Raw genomic sequence first — 14478 nt, forward strand, 5'->3', positions numbered from 1 at the left:
ATAGTATTTTGTAAGTTACAGAGTCATACACTTTATCTGAAACACCCTTTACATATAAGCTCATAAGATGTAAATTGTTGGAAACTTTCAAAATGTTTGTGTTGCAAGTTATTATTTTATGTTCTCCAGTCAATAAACAATGATAACAATTACAGGGTGTATATGGGGACAAGGAAAAAAAATTCCCGGATTATTCCCAGATTTCTCCCAGATATCCCATTTAAAAAATATGCTTTTTCCCAGGTGAAAATACACTTTTTCTGTGCTTAGTGATAGTAGGTTTTCAGTAGAATTTCCCTCGGAACTGTAAAACTTTGAATGGTTAACGTTTTATACAATCGCGTAGAACTTCCCGGAAAAAAAAGAAAAGATGGGGGAGAGAAGTTTTGGAGAGACTTTTAATTTTTTTTTTTAAAAAAAGAGAGAAGTTTTGGAAAGACTTTTGATTTGCAGCAACGTATACGCTGCATAATTTCGTACTACAAAAGTATGAATTCGAATTGCACCAAACACAGCGCGTTAGTTTCCAGAGCGAGGTTGTGATGTCCTTTTGTAAGCGAATCATATCTCAAGCCACGAGGTCTCGTCAGCCGATGACAGCAGCTATTCAGAGCATAGGACAATTGTTATAGTCAGCCAATAGCAAGATCACTGGTTACATAGTGCGAACACACAAGAGGAAAAGTTAACGGTTTACATTAATGTACACAGTACCGTGTATCTACAAGAAAAGCTAAGCTTTCACATATAATATTGGTCTCTAAGATTAACACGCTACAACAGAAGTTAAGCTTTCACATGTAATATTGATCTTTTTTTTGTGTGTGTTATACTTTAAGATACATCACACAACTGTGCCAGTAAATATAAAATTATGACATAAATGTCTCGGCTCGAAATTCTTGTAACTGGCTGGTTCTCAAACTGCTCAGTTTCGAACGCTCTGTGATTTAGATATCCATCCCATTTTCTCACACGTAACTTATTTCATCTTGCATAAAAAGAAATTTACTTTGAAAGTAACGCTTTTCTAACCACCGTTCGCAGTACTATCCGGAGACTGTTTGAAATAGGGTTGATTTACCAGTTGCCAGAGAGCACCAGAAAACCGGCATTATTGTGCATGTGCAACTGCAGTGGTGTAGGAAGCCCGCATTGTCATGTGTATAAATCACTAAGAAAGCTTACATTGCATCATAAAAGAAACAGGGCATCAGAGGATACTCCAAAGAGCATCGGAATTTCGTGAACCATACTAATATGCATAATTCGGCTTGAACTGCAAATTGGCTTTTTCCAGATTCACAATGAAGTAGGTGCCACCTGATATTAAGCTTTTCATTGTGGTTTTTGGGATGTAATTTTTCTTCAAGTACCAGTACTCTACGATCTCATTTTTGGTTCTTTATTATGCCATAATGCCATACATGGCAGAAGATGATAACGTGCACTTTAAATTCAGCGAATAGTTGCAACTAGCCAATACTGAAGAATGAAACACTTTGTTTCAAGTAAAATGATTGCCTCAGCGGAAAGATTAATAAAGCCAAATTTCTTTAGCAAACTTGCAAAAATAACTTCATTCTTCTGCAAGGCGATTAATGCTTGACTGCTAATAACTTGGAAATAAAATTAAATCAGAAAACTGAAATTAATAATATATTTTTGCCCTCCGTAATTATGTGAATGAATTTTAATTCACTTGATAGCTCCCAGCCACAGAAATCCATTTTGTTTTCATTTGACGTAGGAGCTGTACACGAAGAGAAGCAGCGAAAACACTTAACGTAAACACGGGTCATGTGGAGACTAACCCCCTCCTCATTACAGCTCAGACAACTTTGTGAAAGCTCGAATCTAGCAGCTATGGCGCGCGAGAAAAATTTTTCTCATTTGCATCTGGCTGCTTGCTGCTACTACTGATACAGCTAACAGCCAAACTTCTAGTAGTGGGAAACGAGAGAAGGCACTGATTATATGCGAGTCAAATGCGCATGTGCAACAGACCGCTGGCAACTGGTCAAACGAACCTAATGTGAACAGTTGTGACGTCATGCTCATGGTAAGCAGTTCATTATTACAAAGAATTACAGTCTGTGCCCTACAGCCTTTGACATATTTTTGCTATTTGCAGACACTTGTGCGTGCATGGTGTTTTGTTGTTGTAAATTGCACATTTCCTTTGCCACTAAAGATTTATTTTGTCCCTCTTGTTTTATTTTATTGCTGCAGTATCATTCTCCAGTAGCAGGATACAGTAACATTCTCTGCTAGAGAATCAATGCTGCAGTCAAAATTACAAAAATTTAACTGAAAGCTAAAACAATGAAAAATTCCCGGAATTCCGAAAAATTCCTGGGCTTTTTCCCGGTTTTCTCCCAGATGAAAAAATTCCTGTGTTTTTCCTGGATTTCCCAGTTGTCCCGGGTCGTATACACCCTGAATTACCAATAAATTACTATGCTTTCTACTGAATCAAATGGATCATGTTAACTGCCACATTTGGATATGAACATCTGAAATTCCATTTGCTTGCCAAGGATACATTTGTGCAGGGCCAGCCAAATGTTGCACACTGTGTGAAAGTACAGAAGTGCAGCACAGGTGTGTGCATCTCAGTCAGTAAGTAAAGTGAAACAGCAATATCTGTGACTAGACATGTATACCAAATGGGAACTGACAATTCTGCTTCCTTGTTTACACGGTATCAGGAGGACTAAAGCACTCCCAGTCTTGCTTCCCTATGGTGACTGTAGTAGCCTTATATGAGACGAACTGAGAAATGGTGAGCATTGCAAAAAAGCAAAGACTAGGAGATGTGTGCTCGCTTTCATTTATGCAACTCTTCTTTATAGCAGCAGGTAAAACCTCACTGTGCTTGCTTTGCTAGCAAATAATAGACAGCCACTGGAAGTTCTCAATTGAGAGACACTACTGAACTGTGAGGAATGGCAATCCATAGTGAATGACAATCACAATACATCTGCACTGCAAGCAAGTTTCAAAATTGCATTAAGAATAGAGAAATGCAGGAAAGGTAACTTATAGAAGAGAGTTTCATTGATGCTGCTGAACTTTTGTGTCCCATGAATGTTAGCAGGTTTCAAGAAATCAGCCTTTCCAAGCAACAGTGACATGACATTTAAGTGTTACAGACGTTGATGTGTGAAGGGAGTTTATAAATAATGCTAAGGATTTTGTTGCTTTCTCTGATGCACTGGATGAAGCAACAGATCTTAGGATACAGCTCACGTGACACAATGTGTCAATAATGCTCTGTGTGTAACAGAGGACATTTTGCACTTAGTGCCTTTGAAAGGGGCTACAACAGGTGCAGATTTACTCCAAGCTGTCGAGCAAGCAACTGATGGTGTCGGTTTCAGTTGGGAAACAGTTAATCTCAGTAACCACGGATGGAGCACTGGCAGTGTGAGGCCACCCAAGAGCACTCACAGCACTGTTGCACAAAAAGCTATGATGCACAGAAAAGACATTGTTTAAAATTCAATACATTTTACATCAAGAGGCGCCTTGTGCAAAGTCAGTAACGTTAGAAAACACCATCCAAATTGTTGTGCACAGTGTAAACTATCTGAAAACTGATGGGCTTAGGCATCAGCAATTTAGGCAGTTCTCGGGTGAATTAGTAGAAAAGTAAGGCGTCATACCTTACTATACCGAAGTATGCTGACTATGTCAAGGCAACACATTAAAAAGACTTTTTGATTCAAGTTTGGCCATAGTACATTTCTTACATGAGAAGGGAAAGAGTGCACCAAAATTAGAAGACCCTTGCTGGATCAGACTTTCCATTTCTCATGGACATTACGTCTCACACGAAAAGCCTGAAAGTCAGTTTGCAAAGTGAAAATATATTAATTTTTGGGTTGTCAAAAAAAATAGATGCTTTTGAAAGGAACTTTGCTTCACAGCCAACTATTGTCCGAAAACACTACACACCCTTTGTTTTGTCCACAAAAGTGCTAGATTTCAAGAATACATGTCAAAAATTGCAAAAACTTTAGGAATAATTTTGAGCACGATTTGTAGATGTTAGGACCGCGTCTCCTATCAGTCACTGTAGCACAGCCTTTCTCAGCAACAGATGAAGATGCTCCAAATCATCTACAATGGAACTGATTGATCTGCAGTGCAATAAACAGCTGTAGGACAAGTTCTTTGCAGTACGAAGTACAAAAGAATTCTACAAAAACTTTCCACAGCAAAAATTTCCGTGCCTGCATGACAAAGCTGTGAAAGTTATGTCCATGTTCTCCTCTACTTTTGTGTGTTAATGATTTGCTTCTGTAATGAAAATGAACAAATCAAGGTTTCAGTCTAATATTAGTGACAAGAATCTTTGTAACTGCTTGCATTTATCAACGTGCCGTGCTTTTGTGCCCAACATTAATTTGGTCATTTCTCATCACCAATGATAAACATTGTTTCTGATTTCTCCCTTTTTCCAATTTAAAATTGATATTTACTAACTGTGCCTCAACCTGCTTCATATTACATAGGCGAACACTTTTACCAGAAAAATATGGTATTAAACTGGGTGTTCAAGATATACTTACATGCTTAAAAATTATCCTTTAATTATTGAGAGATATGTTTAGTACCCTTACCATGAAGGATATTTAGATACCTAATGTGGGTGTAAAACCAATCTGGCATACTTATGCACCATTTGTTGTTTTTTCTTCTGTTCTTTTAGAACTGTGATGTTTGTTGATAGGGTGATGAAATAACACAGTACCTTCCCATGATTAGATTGCACACAGTGAAACAAGCAGAATGCACAGTACAATGTATCCCAGCTAGTGGGTGAAGTGAAGCATCAACATCTGTGCTTAGAGACATACACTAAATGAGCAGTGATGGTTCAACTCTGGTAAGTGTGCACAGTGTGACCAGGAAGCTGCATATGTGCAGTAGCTCTGCAAGTGTGCACAATTTTTGACCTGCCCTGCATTTGTGTCCATTCTAAGCTTATTTATGGCATTTGTTTACACATGATCAAGTGACTAGCCCTTTGATGTTTACTTCTCATGCGATTAGTGATGGTGTTTGCTGCAACACGTTGACTATGGCCACCAAACGAAGGCCAGCATACTTCAGTGCACACAGAACTCCAAATAACTGTATCAACTCAGTAAGAAATTTTAAGAGGTAGTCATGCTCAGGTTATTCAGATTTCAAGAGGAATTGAGTTCACTGGTGCACCTGCTTATTACCTTTCTGATATTGATTCTGCTTTCATATGTGTTTAATGAGCCTGAGAAGAGCTTAGTTTTCCATGGTTCTTTGGTTATTAACGAGATACTAATGCTAGTTATTGCTTTGAATAGTGTTTGCCCAGCATCTGCCAATAAGCACATTCAAGCTCTGGCTTAGCATAACTAGATTATGTAAACCTAATATTTTTTTGGGCAAAGAAGTCTTTCATGATGGAGTCCTTGGATAAAAAGTTCTCAGTTAACCTGTTGCTTGGTCAGATGCAGCCTCTGACTATAAAGAGGCTACAGCTCAACTAAAAGAATTTTGTAATTAACAGATTACAGTGGCTTGGAAGGGAATGGAGGGGAAGGAGGATGGAAGCAGTGTAGCCAGGGTGCAGCCAATAGCCAGCCAAACTTGACAAGGTTCGACTTGTAGCTGTGAAACAGGCAACACAGTGAGCATTTCTCACTCAAGGAAGAAATAGTATTGTCTAGCTCCTGTCCTGTACCACTAGACTCCTTGGAACACCAATTAATGTTACAAAAACCACTGTCACATTTTAAAAAAATCATAGTCTGTTCTCAAAAGCTTGGGATTTCATCTAAATTTGATATGACAAACTAACCAAGAACAATTAATCCTTTCTTTTATATATACAATGTACATAATATAACATAGTTTTCAGGACTTTTAGTTAGTGAAATTCCTTCCTCTTCCTCACACAGTACACTTTGTCAATCTCTCCTTTTCATTTGTTTTTCACTGTGCCCAACAGACTACTTCTCTTGGAAAACTTTAAATGGAATTCTACTTCTACAGTGACTACATCTATTTTCTGGGTATTTTAAAATGATTGATTTCCAGTTACATAGCCTATATCATAGCCAGTATTCATTTTCAGCTTTCTGTATTGATTTTTGGTTTTCTTACCAGCACAAATTCAACACAAACTTTTAATGACGCCTCATTCAATGGTATTATAAAGGTGTGCTTACCTCTGGAATGTCTGCCTCTTTACATAGTTTTCACGAACAAATTCGACAATTTGCTTCTGTGTTCTCCCACTGTATCTGTAATGAAAGAAAACCACCTATCAACTAACATAAAGCTATAATATAATACAGTATGTAGTTGAATCAAGAGATATTACTTTACATAACCTATTCTGTAAATAAAGTCTTCTTCAAGAAACTTGACAACAAATAAATGCTTTAGCAGGAAACCACTTGTCATCTAACTAATAAAACAAAGCTATTTTGATGACTCTTCTATTTTGGCCCTAACATATTGATGGGGGTCTCTATCATAAGCTGCTATCACTATGAAGTCTAACAAAACCTTTCGTTTCTCAGTGTTGTTCCATTTTAAGTATTTTTCCAAAGTTTTCCTGTAACTACTTTTCTGGGGGGGTCTACAAAATAACTATTTATAGCTCCCATAATCTTTCCACTGGGCCCTAAATGTTTCCCAGGCACAAATTACTTTGGCTGTTCAGGCAGCCAGAAGTCAGCATCTGTGAATCTGGGTGAACAGGACAGATGTTCCACAGCAATTCACAACTGAAATCTGTCAGTCTTTCTCACCTTTGATGCCAGATCTAGTGAATTGTCCCATCCCCAATCTATTCAAGAAATTCAATCCCCTCCTTACATACAGATTGGCCTAGAAGATGTGCATAATATTCACCAGCTATTGTTTCATACTTTGAAATATAATCAAATAAGAACAATCCCTTTTGCTTCACAGAAAATGTTAGTCTCAATTTTTGTTGGCAAATTGAATCTAATTCACTCTGTGTGTGTGCGTGTGTGTGTGTGTGTGTGTGTGTGTGTGTGTGTGTGTGCGCGCGCGCGAGCGCGCGCGCGCCAGCGGGGTGCAAGGAGTGGGGGTGGGGGTGGGGAGGGGCGTCAAGCAGTTGCTCCACTTCTCACAAAGATATAAATTGGCATGAAAAATTCTTTTTAAAAGAGACCAAAAATTTCTGTGAAAAAGCAAGGCAATCACATTACTCAAAACTTCCTTGTAAATAATTCTTTATGTAAAATGTAGTATCCTGTTTCTTCCGTTATGTCTGTGATGTCAGACACGTTGCACACTTTTAATCTTCAATTGACCAATATCACACTGTGCACCAGCCTGATGTTTCCATCTGTTGTTATTGTGGAACAGTAATTGTGGGACAGCCTTCATTAAAATCAACATCAAAATTAGTACTGCAAAGTTTGAATTCACTCCCTCATTTCTTGATTGCCAAAAATGAAGGAACCAATTACTTCATCAGTTTTAGTTGATTTCCATTAGAGATAAATTATCAAAACGTAAAATTTATAGTGGCACAGTACATCAGTTTATGTAATTGAATGAAAAACACAATTACTTTAAATAATCATATAAATTAAACTAACAACATTGATAAAATGGATACTAGACTTAAAATTCTTTGCAACACATACTGGTATAAATGAAACAATAAAAAAGATTGTTCATATCAATGACATCTTTGTGGATGGCAAAGAATACTTCATTTCATTCTCATACCTAATACTTTGTTTCACTCAGTAAGTAATCTATTTGAAGTTACAATATCAATAAATTGTTACAAGCAGCACAGCATTCACAAACAGAAACAAAATTATACACAATTCTGCCTAAAAATTCTGTTTTGAAAATATTATGTGTAAGAGAGGTGAGAGGTACATTCTTAGCCATACCAGTAAAACCTGGCCACTGGCTGGCCAGTGCAAGAGAGGTGAGGGGTACAGTCTTGGCCATACCAATAAAACCTGGCCACCGGCTGGCCAGTGCAAACACTAACTCTGAGTCATCCACTTAAAGCACCAATAGAATAGGCCACCCCTCATACTAGACACAGTCAACATTTCTCATAATGTCATTAATACATGATGTCTTATTTTCACAAAGCACACTTAGTAACAAGTTGTTTTGAGGTGAATACATCTTGAACACCAGAGCCACATGTGGGGCACCAGTCAGCCAGAAAAAAGAAGTGAAATTTTGCAGGCCATATTTTACTTATTCTTTATTTATTTATTACAAATTGTTTTTTAGCAATATTGCTGTAGGTGTCTAAGGCTGCTGTATAGGAACCGTTGAACCGCCACATGCCGACCTTTATCTTTACTTTCTTATTACAATATTCATCTGTTCTGTATGGTCATTCAAAGCTGATATGCGTTCCTTTCAAGTGTTCAGTAGGGCCATATTTGAAACTGAGTTGGCAACACTGCCACTAGCAAGTTTTGGTATTTTGAAAGAAGCACCCAAAGCGATAATCTCCCGCACTTCATTTGCTGTCTGTTTCACAGTACCAATAGATAATTTCCAGTAAGATACTAGATTTTACAAACTATTTGTGTTTTCAACTTATTATTACACTTCTTCATTTACGATCACGGTCTTGTTCATGTCAGCGTTTTGGAAACATATTACGATTTTTGGTTTTGCTCCCCAAAAAGCCTCCCACCATATGCAGTAGCAGGGTTTGCCCTCCCCCCCCCCCCCCCCCCCCCCCAACCTCCTCTGTCCAGAGACAGCCCTGGCTTCATCATGATCATAACAGTCTTTAGTTGAGAGTTTCATCACCCTACAGCAGCTACCAGCCATTCGCCTTGATGCTGGCCAACCCAATGATCTTGCCTCACCTGAGTACATTTCTATTTTCACTTTGTTAGTATATAAATGTTTCTGATTGTGTTTTATTTTCTGTGAGAAGTAACTCCAATAAACCAGCTGAATACCATGCAGTTACACAAGATACATAGGTTGCTGTGAGTGTTTTTATCGAGTGTCATTTTCTTATTTGAAGTTCTAGAATTTGTCATACAATTACACATTGGATTTGCATGCTCCAATCTTATGGAACTTGGTTAAGCATTGTAAACTAGAATTGCAAGTGAAAACATGTCTAACATTTGCAGCATTGTGTGCTTCAGGTTTAGTGGATATGTGGAAGCAGCTCGAAACACTTGTACTGTGTTTGTTGTGAGCGATATTAGATACATCAAATCATGAAAGGATATTGTTCTTTCAAGAAAGACTGTACCGGCAAGAACAATTTTCCACATTCAGGAAGTCCCAATAATTGAAATACGTGATGAACTGTGATGTTGCATTCAACAGGTTAGGTTCAGAGTTATGGAATGAAAGTACAGTGTGCTGCAATTCAAAGTAACAAAAATCAAAGTGTTAAGTATTACTATATTTTTGCTTGAACAACATCAGTTCACTCATTGAGCATTTCTAAGCAATATTGTTACTGGTTACAAGCTATTGTAACTTCATGTTAACATCTTAAGAATAAATATATGGCTGAACCCCAAAAAACAGCATCTCCTTGAGCAAAGGACAGTGTAAACAGATAACACTGTTCATCCAGTGGCACAAAAAGAATGTTGTCCACTCTAAACTCCTCCCCAGGTGTGTTTCCATCACAGCAGTAGTGCTAGTGTTGTCGTAACTGCCATCTGCTTCACATCTGTTGTGCAGCAAGCTACGTAAATTTAAGTATTAACTGTGTTTTTCTTACTTCTTTTTCCGTGTGTTCTTGCTTTTAGGAAGCTTTAATTTTCGAGTACTAGTAATAGTGTTCCATAGATTTCGTGTTTGTTTTGTATACAATCAAGAGACAGTTAGTGCTTATTTTCATTGTTTCCTACAAGAACTGTCTAGTAACCACAGTTTAGTCAGCTATCAGCCGCCTTTAGTGAACTAGCATTCTAGTTAAAAGTTGATTAGTTAACTCTCTACAGTAAATTGTTGATTTCTTAGGACGGATAGGATGTGTGACTGCTATGTACAGGCGCAGGAGGAGCTGGCCACTGTTCGCGAACAACACAACGTGCTGATGGCCGCGGTCAGTGGTCTTCAGGCTGCTGTCTCGAAGTGTAGTGGCAGTGGGGAGTCTGGTGCACTGCACGGTACACCCCAGATGTTACATGCTTCACCTATGGTCCCTGCTGTCAAGACACCTTCGCGGGTACCAGGAGCAGTTAGGCCACCATCTCCCCAAGGGGAGTGGTGGGTTCAGCGGCGTTCGCATCGCATGAGGCGGGGGGTCAAGGGTAGGGGTTTATTAGTGATTGGGAGCTCCAATGTTAGGCAGGTGATGGAGCCCCTTAGAGAAATAGCAAAAAGGTCAGGGAACAAGGCCAGTGTTCACTCTGTCTGCTTGCCGGGGGTTCTCATCTGAGATGTGGAGGAGGCCCTGCTTGCGGCGATAGAGAGCACTAGATGCAACCGACTGCAAATTGTTGCAGTCTCTGCCGTCTGGGTTCAGAGGTCATCCTCAGTTCATACAGGCAGCTGGCGGAGCTGGTGAAGCCGAAAAGCCTCGGTCACAGGGTGGAATCTGCTAACTATTTGTAGTATCATTCCCAGAACCGATCGTGGTCCTTTGCTTTGGAGCCGAGTGGAAGGTTTAAACCAGAGGCTCAGACGATTCTGCAGAGATCTGGGGTGCAAATTTCTCAACCTCCGACATCAGGTGGAGAAATGTAGGGTCCCCCTGAATAGGTCAGGCATGAGCTACAAGGGTAGCAGAGTACGTGTGGAGTGCACATGTGGGGTTTTTACGTTAGAGAATTCCCTCCCTAGGCCTGACAAGACGCCTCCTGAGACGCGACAAGGTAGCAGTAGGCAAAACGCTACAGGGAATGACAATATTAATGTGGTAATAGTAAACTGCAGGTGCGTCTATAGAAAGTTCCCAGAACTGCTCTCATTAATAAATGGTCACAATGCCCACATAGTAGTAGGGACAGAAAGTTGGCTGAAACCAGATGTTTACAGTATTGAAATTCTAAACTCAGATTGGAATGTATACTACAGAGACAGGCTGGACAGTGAAGGGGGAGGCGTATTTATAGTGATAAAAAGCGCAATGGTATCGAAGGAAATTGATGGAGATCAGAAATGTGAAATAATTTTGGTGAAGGTCATGGTTAAAGCAGGCTCAGACATGGTAATTGGATGTCTCTACAGGCCCCCTGGCTCAGCAGTTGTTGTGACTGAGCACCTGAAGGATAATTTGGAAAATATTTCGAGTTGATTTCCCAACCTTGTTATAGTTCTGGGTGGAGATTTTAATTTACCAGATATAGACTGGGAAACTCAAATGTTTATAATGGGTGGCAAGGACTAAGAATCAAGTGAAATTTTTTAAAGTGCGCTATCTGAAAACTACCTTGAGCAGTTAAACAGAGAACTGACTCATGGTGATAACATATTAGACCTTCTGGTGACAAACAGACCAAAACTATTTGAAACAGTTGACACAGAACAGGGAATCAGCGATCATTAAGCAGTTAATGCATTGATGACTTCAGCCGTAAATAGAAATATTAGAAAAGGTAGGAAGATTTTTCTGTTTAGCACAAGTGACAAAAAGCAGATTTCAGAGTACTTGACAGCTCAACACAAAAGTTTTATCTCAAGTGCAGATAGTGTTGAGGATCAGTGGACAAATTTCAAAACCATTGTACAATATGCATTAGATAAGATAGTAAGAGATGGAAAAGAGCCACCATGATACAACTGAGTTAGAAAACTGCTACGGAAGCAAAGGGAACTTCACAGCAAACATAAACATAGCCATAGCCGAAGCCTTGCAGACAAACAAAAATCACACGAAGCAAAATATAGTGTGATGAGGGCTATGCGAGAGGTGTTCAGTGAATTCGAAAGTCAAGTTCAATGCACTGACTTGGCAGAAAATCCTAAGAAACTTTGGTCTTATGGCAAAGTGGTAGGTGGATCAAAACAGAATGTCCAGGCACTCTCTGACCAAAATGGTACTGAAACAGAGGATGACAGACTAAAGGCCGAAATACTAAATGTCTTTTTCCAAAGCTGTTTCCCAGAGGAAGACTGCACTGTAGTTCCTTCTCTAGATTATCGCACAGATGACAAAATGGTAGATACGAAAATAGATGAGAGGGATAGAAAAACAATTAAAATCACTCAAGAGAGGAAAGGCCCCTGGACCTGATGGGATACCAGTTCAATTTTACAAGAGTATAGCATTCCAAAAGATTGGAAAAGGGCACAGGTCATCCCCGTTTTCAAGAAGGGACGTCATACAAATGTGCAGAACTATATACATATATCTCTAACGTTGATCAGTTGTAGAATTTTGGAACACGTATTATGTTTGAATATAATGACTTTTATGCAGACTAGCAATCTACTCTGTAGCAATCAGCATGGGTTTAAAAAAAAGACGATCATGTGAAATCCAGATCGCACTATTCATCCATGAGACTCAGAGGGCCATAGACACAGGTTCACGGGTAGCTGCCATGTTTCTTGACTTCTGCAAGGTGTTTGATACAGTTCCCCACAGTTGTTTAATGAACAAGGTACGAGCATATGGACTATCAGACCAATTGTGTGATTGGGTTGAAGAGTTCCTAGATAACAGAATGCAGCATGTCATTCTCAATGGAGAGAAGTCTTCTGAAGTAAGAGCGTTTTCAGGTGTGCCGCAGGGGAGTGTCATAGGACCGTTGCTGTTCACAATATATGTAAATGACCTTATGGATAACATTGGAAGTCCACTGAGGTTTTTTGCAGATGATCCTGTACTATATAGAGAGGTTGTAACAATGGAAAATCGTACTGAAATGCAGGACGATCTGCAACGAATTGATGCATGGTGCAGGGAATGGCAATTGAATCTCAATGTAGACAAGTGTCATGTGCTGCGAGTACACAGAAAGAAAGATCCTTTATCATTTAGCTACAATATAGCAAGTCAGCAACTGGAAGCAGTTAATTCCATAAATTATCTGGGAGTATGCATTAGGAATGATTTGAAATGGAATGACCATATAACATTAACTGTCAGTAAAGCAGATGCCAGACTGAGGTTAATTGGAAGAAACTATTCAAGAGTGGTTTGGAAGTTATCCCTCACACACTTATTCATCTGGAAATGCACTCTCCAAGCAAATTCCTTTGTGGATGAAATGCACTTCAAACCTGGCTTGATGACATCTCCAATTCTGAAAGAGTAGGTTTCTATAGACGTGGAATTGGTACACTATCTGACAAGGAAGCCTTTGTGTGTGAAGTCACAAGTTCAGTCTTTAGTAAGGCTCATTTGATGGTGCCATGTTAACAATTACGACAGGGAAATATTAGCTGCTAATGACTCACCCTGTGCATCAAGAGGGTGACAGAAAATGAGTGTCCAGGACATGCAACCACCTATGGGATGTATGCATAACATTCCACAAAACTGAGATTTGTCACCATTCAAGAAATGTTCAAAACAAACAATTAACTTGTACCATGAACACCAAATGAAAAATGGCATGTTGCAGTGATCACGAAGGTTCACACTCTCAGGATCAAAGGCAAACTCCTTGGGAATTACAAACTGTGCGGGACGCTCAGCTACATATCCACTCTTAAAGAATGCACATAGAATCATATCAGTGTACTGGGGTGATGAGAACTGATGGAATATGATGGTGTACAACAGAATGCGAAACAGTCTGTTATGGAGCTTATTGTGAAACTGGCTATCCTTTATGACGCAGCTGCAGATAGTCCAGTAATATGTCTTATAGGCACAGAAAATACAGGTATCCTGAGGCTGAATTTATGCAGTGGTTCCAGGTGGTATGAACTGCAATGCCACACTCTTTTCAGGAGGGATAGTTTACTCTAAAGGAGTGTGATTTTTATATGCAGACCAGGAATCAAGCAAAAATAACTTATTAGGCTGAGCTATTGGGCAGAAGCAGTGCTCATACCGTAATTGTAGTTCTCTTATGTCAATTTACCAATTCTTGCTTACTGTAATGTAAATACTCCTACTGCCCTTGCAAGATCACACACACGAGAAAGAATTGTAGGAGGCATAGCACTTCCAACTTCTCAAAGCACAATAAATAATTTTCCAGCCAATTTACCATTTAGATTAACAGTCAGCATACTTATACACAGATATGTTAAGGCATTGATGTTAGTTGATCTTGATACAACTCTGTTGCTACCTCCAATTTCCAGTGTTCCTTTCATATGCATTTCCTCTTCAAATTCCGATAGGTCAGAGTCAACAATAATCTACTTACTGAACGATGGGACAAATTTGTTTATCTCATCTATATATTTTTGGGCCAATTCTGCAGTTTGCATCCTCAAGTTGACGCTCTGCTTGAAATTTCATTATCTTATGTCTCACAATTCTATAGTACTGCTTGAAGTTATTCACCTATTTTTTGCTTCCCT

The 14478-nt window shown here is 39.1% G+C and overlaps 1 protein-coding gene across 1 annotated transcript in view; it reads right to left on the reverse strand.

Annotated features, from left to right (window-relative positions):
• Positions 1-14478, reverse strand: part of LOC126334852 (FERM, ARHGEF and pleckstrin domain-containing protein 1) — a 648075-nt gene that overhangs the window by 185304 nt on the left and 448293 nt on the right. Inside the window, exon 9 of the mRNA XM_049997520.1 lies at positions 6219-6293. Within this exon, the coding sequence (XP_049853477.1) occupies positions 6219-6293 (75 nt within the window). The remainder of the gene's footprint in view (positions 1-6218; positions 6294-14478) is intronic.

Source organism: Schistocerca gregaria, chromosome 2 (genome assembly GCF_023897955.1).
Source record: "Schistocerca gregaria isolate iqSchGreg1 chromosome 2, iqSchGreg1.2, whole genome shotgun sequence".
NCBI lineage: Eukaryota > Metazoa > Arthropoda > Insecta > Orthoptera > Acrididae > Schistocerca > Schistocerca gregaria.